Genomic DNA, 8,163 nt, shown 5'->3' on the forward strand with positions numbered 1-8,163 from the left:
AACAATTTGGCAAAAGTCCCTAGAAACATAAAAGAAAATAAATACCAATCTTCTCTGTATAAATATGCATTATATCAAAGAGAGGATTTTTGAGAGTACATTCACAATGCAAAAGGATAAATCAGTTTTACATACAGGTTAAAAGAACAAAGAAAACCACTGATATAAAAGGTACAGCATAAACAAACACATTTTCTAAAAAAAATAGCAAAACCCCCTCGATATTAGACAAAATAGTGGAGAAGTAGAAGGGACACTATTAGATTAGACCAGAGGGACAGAATTGAGGGGAGGGCTTGAGGAGCATAACTGAGGATATACATAAATTCAAAGTATTATATATATACATACATATATATATCTGAATATGCTACAACAAAAACCATTATTCTGTATAATTAATATTCACTCATTACAAACAAACATTAAATTAACACTACCTGTAGGTTTGTTCAGATTATGTCATGGTTCTTTTTCCATTACATTTTTGTTATTTCTTTGTCTGGTATTTCTTTATCTATTTAATCCACTATCCTGTAAGGATCTGTGCCACTCTTGAGCAAGACCATATACAAAACAATGTATCCCCAGTGTCAGCCAAATAAACTTTTGTTGAATTAAAACAATGATAATTTGGATTGCAGATGAAATTATGGCTGCTAATTGTTTAATCTTAAAATGAGAGATTTTTCTTGGTTATCCACATGGGTCCAATGTAATCATGGAGATTCTTCAAAAGCGAGGGTGAGAGGCAGCAGGAAAATCCACGTGAGTGATGGGCCATGAGAGTCACTTACCTGACAGTTGTCAGCCTTGAAGACAGCGGAGGCCAGGAACTTTGGAGTGCTTACAGCCAACAGAAGACAGAACAGGCAGGAACATGAATTCTCTTCTAAGACTCCAGAAGAGAATGCAACCTGTCAGAGCCTCGAGTTTAGTCCAGTGATATTTGGTTTGAATTTTTAACTTGCAAATCTGTAAAATAATGAATTTATGCTGTTTATTATAACAGCAATAGGAAACTAATACGACTCTCATGGGATTTAATTCCTAAGAAGAATATTTGCCAAATAGTTAGCATATTTGTTCTAATCAATGTTTAAATATTGATACAATTATAACATTTTCCATAACATTATAAAATGTACTTTTCAAGCACATATGTACATACAAAAATGTTAATATATTATTATCACACAGAAAATAAGAAATATTAGCAATGAATATCAAGAAAAAAATGTTTGTATCATTGGAGGATTACAATAGAAATGTCAAAAATTTTATGAACTGTAGAAAAAAGGTAAGTTATTAGAAAAGAGGAAAAATATTTGAAAAACTAGTTACTAAATATTCTAAAATTACACAACTATGTAAAATATCAGATATTCAGGGCATATGCTATGCCAAACAAAATAGACATTTTAAAAATCTGCAGTGTTATGGTGATGATTACTATCAAAGTAAAAGGAAATTCTAAAATTTTTCAGAGAGTAAGGCAGTGATGGCATTCATATTGGAATTAAAACTTTCATAGGAGCTGTAGGTCCAATGAAGCACTAAAGCCATGTTTCCCAGTGCATGCAGATAAGTTGCTGAAAAGTGTTCCTCACTGTGTGATATGGGCTGCCAACATGTATACGAATAATGAGCTGCCTGAAAAGACCATACCTATTTTTTATGTGCATGTGTTATAATTTCCTTTTCCAAGGTGACTGACTACTTGAATTAAATAATATGCTTCATCTGTTTCGTTACTAGATGTGCTATCTTTAAATATTTAGTAAGAAAAAAGGAAAGAACAACTGTGATGGGAGAAAGGAGAAAAAAAGGAAGAGAAATGTATATACATAATATATATATTATATGTATATTTATGTATTTAAGATATCTGAGATAATTGTACCATTAATTTCTATTGGTTTTATTAAAAGGAACAGTTAATATTTAATTGTTTGATCAATCTTGCATGCCTATATCTGGTAATCTGAAAAACTACTTTAAAGATAGCAATACATAATATAATAACCACTGTTGATTTCCTATCATCTTGTTTGGAAATCCTGTATCATTTTATTGCTTTTTATTCTCTTTAAAATAAAAAGTAAAATTAAAAAAATAATTCTTTAGCATGGGTTATCATAGCTTGGTAGAAGGAATGAGAAGAAATACAAATATACACATGCTTTGTAAAAAGTTAACTCTTTAAAAAGCAGCTCTACTAATTAGACAATCCATTTGTTTTTTCTACCATTTTCCCCCCATACTAAAAAACAAAACAAAGCAAGTAATTATGACTTAAATAGGCCCCCTTGACTGAAATAGAATTCATGGTCTACCCTGACTGCTAGATTTTGTTCATGAATCTTCTTCACTGTGTATCCTACTCAGTGACAACTTCTGACATGTCAGCTTAAGGAATTCTGAAGCTGAGTTAATATTTTGTCACATTGTGGGGCCTTGAACTGTGTAAAACTGGTGCTTTCCTGAACTACACACATGTACTTTGAGTTTCAGTTCCTTGGCATGTGCTAGTCTCTACTTCCACATCCCCCAAATTCTGTGTGACTTGCTTCCTCACTCTCCTTTCAACTTCTACTTGAATACAGTTTTCTTAATCTTATTTCAAATTATCATCAGCATCTTCAACTGTGCCCTGCATGTCATGTTTAAATGGTTCATACTGTCATCCACACACTTATTTATTCTGCCTGTTGTTACCTCTTGGTAAAAGATGTTTTCTTGGTCCTGTTAAATACTAAACAATGTCTAAAGCAGTGTCTCACACAGAGATGGTTATTACATATTTGCTGAATAACAAGGGAATGAACCATGAAACTCCTGATCTGTTGAATGTCCAAGATTGATCCCGGTACCTCATGGATAGAAGCCTGAAAACTCAGCCTTATAACATTGTGCAACCTTATTTTCCTTTCCCAATTTCTGTTTCCTCAAACATATATGATGTTATACTAAAGCAGATTAAAGTTATTTGATGAATTTCCTCACTTTACAATTTTCAAATGAGATTAAGAGGGTAAGACACTTCTGTAAGTTGTCAGTTGGAAAATTATGAAACCATGACTAATCTCTGTCCTCTGCATTTTTATCCCTAGTTCCATTGCTGACAGAAAAGCTTCAGTGCGATCACGTGATAGATCCAAGTGTGATGCAAAGTTATTTTAACTTTCTCTTCTTCCGGATAATGTTAAACACTGACTTGTGGCTTCTTTACTTCATAATTCTATAATTATGCTAAATGTTGGGTTGATGTTGTACTTGCACACTTGTAAGATGATATACTCAGATTTAACATAGTCATTAACCTACATGTTAAAGGACATGGACTGCCTCTATGAGGAATTCAGAATAAAGAGTCAGAATAAGCCCCCCAAATATCTCTGTTATAAACAATGCCTAAGTGCTTTATATACTAAAAATATAGCACAATATAATTCCAAAGTTGACTATGTAGTACCAGGATCAGAATATGAATTATGTATGTGTGGTACTGGTTAATTAAATAAGAAAGGGTTAATTCTGATTTCAGAACATTGAGGCCCCTTTTCCCTCAGAGTGTTCCAAAGGTATCACTCTGGAGATTCCATCCACAGTACAATACACTGCTATTTCAAGCAAGTGCAGTTCAAAGAATGGTATTAGAGATATGCTGATTCCTCCAGCTGTCTCTCCTGGTAAGTAACATTTTGCAAGTATAGGTCCTTATCTGTGTCTTTCTGAGCACAAAGAAACAAGCAGTAAGTGATATACAAGGGAGAAGAAAGGAAAAACCATCTGACTGAGAGAAAAGAATACTGTGGCTTATCACAACCTAGAAGCTATTCTTTTCATGTATGAAGACTATTTCCCACTTTATGATTTGTTTCATTCTTTATAATGTAATTTATGTTGATTAAATACTCATACACCAAGCCTATGTTTATGTGGAGGTAACATTCAGGAACTTAGTTTGAACTACTCAACAATTATCCTTTACCAGCTAAAGCCTAGTAAAAATGGAGGAAACCACTTGCTACTTTCGCCAAGTAGAAGATAGAAAGTAATCAGTTATAATAAGTCAGTCTCTAAGTGTTAGGCACAATTTCTAAAGATATCAAAATGTTTATACAGAGTAAGAATTAGGATTTAATATTTAAAAACATCCTGTTAAAGGCTACTTGACAAGCTGAGGTATGTCAGGACGAGGGTCATTATAGCATTCTACTTCATTACATTCTAGAGAACAGGATAGTCAGGACCTAAATCAAAGGTGGGTTTAAATCTAAATCTAAATTGAAGGTATTGGCTATCTAAGAGAGACTTTGAATCAGGCAGGACTTGTAAGAAAATTCCTCCATTGTAAACATTTTGTAGGGTCCTTTCACAGATGTGGAATCTTAGTTCAGAGAAACAAAATTATTTTTGTTCCATCAATCCACCCCGAAAAATGATTCTGCATCAGTGAGCAACAGAACTTGCATTCAATCCTAGTGCCTGTTTTTCAGTGACACCATCTGCATACACAAAGACCTGCTAAATGAACCCAGCACAGAGAAGAGATCTTATTAGAAATACAGATCTACTACAACCCCTCCCAGGGCTCTTTAATTTACGTGCCACTTCTTGCATATAGTCATTTCTTCTCAAATTAAGGAGAGTCTTCAAAGTAATTATTTCTTTTTGGAATCTCTCTTTAGTTTCTCCATTTAGTAGTTTGTTTTCTACAGACTAATTACTGTAATCAAAAATTATTGTCTCATTCCTGCACCTGGTATAAAATTTTTTCTAAGGAATTTGGCCAGGAAACAAGCTGGGGTCCAGCCTTCCAAGTTATGCAAAACATATGCGACATACATGCATGTTCATGTTCACACATATGTGGAAGAGTTCTGCATCACACTGTGCTTGGTTTTATTAGAGGATATACTTCAACAATATTTTTATATAACAGTTAGATAATAGTTTTAGCATCAGAGAGTAGAACGTACAAATGACCTCACTTTCCCTGACACCCTTGATACCTTGAACATTAATGCTTCTGTGTGGGCATGTATAAAAATATGCATTTCTTTCTTGTCACCAGGAAGACAGGAAAATGAAAGACCTATCATCAAGTCAGAAATGAAGTGGGATATGTACACTTCCTAATAAATAGACACAGTGTGAATGTATCATCCTGATGTTATGGTTTGGATAGCAATGTTATGATAAGCTCATATATTCAAGGCTTGGTCTGTAATACATCAATGTACAGAGGCAGAATATCTCAGAGATGGCTGCATCATGAAGGCTAGCAATATCAATACATTAATCTATTGATAAATTCATAGCTCAGTGGGCTACAAGGAGGTGGTGTAAATTTCAGGATGTGGGACCTGATTGGAGGAAGCAGGCCACGTGGGGCGCGCCACTGCAGGCTATATTTTACCCCCAGCCCCATTCACCTTGCCCCTTCTTTACTTCCTGGCTGCCATGAGATAAATAACTTTGCTCCACTGTTTCCTCCCCCACCATTATATTCTGCCCCATCACAAACCTAAAAGCAGCACAGCCTTCTGTGAATGGGTTAAAAATCTCTGGAATTGTGAACTGGAATAAATATTTTCTCCTTTAAGTTGATTTCTCTCAGGTATTTTTTCAAAGTGACCAAATCTGACTAAATCCTTCAGTTGAATCTTACTGTGACTGCATTAATAGCATCTGAAAGTAGCATGCTTATCTGGTAGTGATACCAATGGGAATGACAGACCAGGAAAGAATTATGAATGGGAAATGGTGTGGAGAGCTTAAACAATAGGGTCTCTACAAACACTGAAAATTGTTTTAGAAATTTCTAGTGTGCTTCGCAGTTCCTCTGAAGACAATTCTATTTGCTCAGCACAGAAATGAGACACTTGTACAAGCATGATAGTTATTCTGTTTAGTTTTTTTTTTTTTTCCGGTACTGGGAATCGAACTCACCACCTTGTGCTTACCAGGCAGGCGCTGTGTCGCTGAGCTAAATCCCCAGCCCCAGCTATTCTGTTTAAAATGTCTCTAATTCTTTGTCTATAAAGTCTACAGTGAAAACTAAATGTCTTCTATAATATGATTAATATTAGGAGATTTTTTGTGTATCTAAACTAGCAACAAAACAGTGTGTCTTAATAATACTTTATTAACTTGCTATTACAACAGCTAACACTAAATTTCAACAACAAATTTTATCAGGAAAGGAATTTTCTCCCGTTCATCTTTCCCAGTCAATCTTAGCACAGCATACAACAAATACATGTTAGTCTAATGTTGATTGAACTGAAATGTGGAAGTTAATTGAACTGGTGTGGTTAAGTACATGAAATTTGAGCCTGCATTTATCACCTATGTTTATGTACCTTAATCCTCTATGATACAATTATTTAGATAAAAATGATAATAGTCTCTCAGATTCCTTCATTTTTTCTGTACATTAAACAAGGATGAGAATACTTGAAGAATGAGTGGCTTTTGGTCCATGATTTACTTTAGTATAGAGATCGAAGAAGGATGGCCTCAATTAACACCACCTTGCCTCATCCTCACTCATTCCTTCTTCTGGGGATCCCTGGACTGGAGAACATGCATCTCTGGACTGGTTTTCCTTTCTTTGTTGTGTTCCTGACAGCTGCCCTTGGAAATATAACCATCCTTTATGTGATTCAGACTGAACACATCCTCCATCAGCCCATGTTCTATACCTTGGCCATTTTGTCTTCTGTCGACCTGGGTCTGTCCACATCCACCATCCCCAAGATGCTCAGCATCTTTTGGCTCAACCTGAGAGAAATCCCCTTTGAGGGATGCCTCATCCAGATGTTCTTCATTCACCTGTGCACGGGCATGGAGTCAGCTGTGCTTGTGGCCATGGCCTATGATAGCTATGTGGCCATCTGTAACCCTCTTCATTACACACTGGTGTTGACAAACAAGGTTGTAATTGTCATTGCATGCATAATCCTACTGAGACCCTTGGCTTTTGCCATACCCTTTGTTCTACTTATCCTAAGGTTACCATTTTGTGGATGTCAAATCATTCCACACACTTATTGTGAGCACATGGGCATTGCCCGCCTGGCTTGTGCCAGCATCAAGGTGAATATAATCTATGGCCTATGCGCCATCTCTATCCTGGTATGTGATATCATAGCCATTGTCATTTCTTATGTCCAGATCCTTCGTGCTGTGTTCCAACTCTCTTCTCAGGATGCCCGTCTGAAAGCACTCAGCACCTGCGGATCCCACGTCTGTGTCATGTTGACCTTCTAAACTCCTGCGTTTTTCTCCTTCATGACTCATAGATTTGGCCAAAATATACAACGCTACATCCACATCCTTCTTGCCAATTTGTATGTAGTTATTCCACCTGCTCTGAACCCTGTAATTTATGGTGTGAGAACTAAACAGATTAGAGAACAGGTGTTGAAAACGTTTTCAAAGGAATAAAACTCAAATGTGTTATTTGTAAACAGTTATATTTCAGGAAACAGTTACACAATTAGTGATAGATTTGGAAAGTGTGCCAGCCTGTTTTAGAGGACCATTCTCAATAGCTGTTCTTGCGACTGCTCAGTCTTTTCAAACTCAGAAAAGGAAAATTAAGTTCATTTGATATATTTAAATAAAGCATTTCATAGTATTCCATTGCTTATAAGGTTATCTGAAATCTAAAGTGAGAGGAAAGCAAGACTTTGCACTACTTCCACTTTGCCAGCACATTTCCGGTAGTGATAGCTTTATTTATTTATGTTTGTTCTGTACATGGTTTCTCCAAAATGTGGTGAATACAAATACAAGCACTTTATTTTAAAAAGCAGACACAAAAGATTGGTGTAAATTCAAAAGCTTTAAATGGTTCCGTTTTGGATAATTCAAGTAAGAAACTATACAAGTTTGTTCTCAAGAGCTACCACATCACTTGTCTCTATGAAGGAAAGTTAATTTGAAACCTTAACATGGTTTTTCAGTATTTCAAATCTCACTATTATATAAAAACCTAGAGAGACCCATAATACCCAGTAGTTTTAAAAGATAAGTGAAAAGATTGTGTGCTATAGTCAACTTTACCAATGTTAGCCAGGCCTGTTTAATATGTACACAGGGAAAATACACCCACTGTATAATTTCTCATAAAATAACAGGTAAAGAGTA

General features: G+C 35.4%; 1 protein-coding gene across 1 annotated transcript; it reads left to right on the forward strand.

The window, feature by feature from the left end:
* Nucleotides 1-6,522: 6,522 nt before the first annotated feature.
* Nucleotides 6,523-7,458, forward strand: LOC102023253 (olfactory receptor 52E1-like). The gene is given in 1 exon segment (XM_013511764.1): nt 6,523-7,458. A coding segment is annotated over 1 exon segment (936 nt).
* Nucleotides 7,459-8,163: the final 705 nt, after the last annotated feature.

The sequence above is a fragment of the Chinchilla lanigera genome, unplaced genomic scaffold, assembly GCF_000276665.1.
Source record: "Chinchilla lanigera isolate Chin_1 unplaced genomic scaffold, ChiLan1.0 scaffold00013, whole genome shotgun sequence".
Lineage (NCBI taxonomy): Eukaryota > Metazoa > Chordata > Mammalia > Rodentia > Chinchillidae > Chinchilla > Chinchilla lanigera.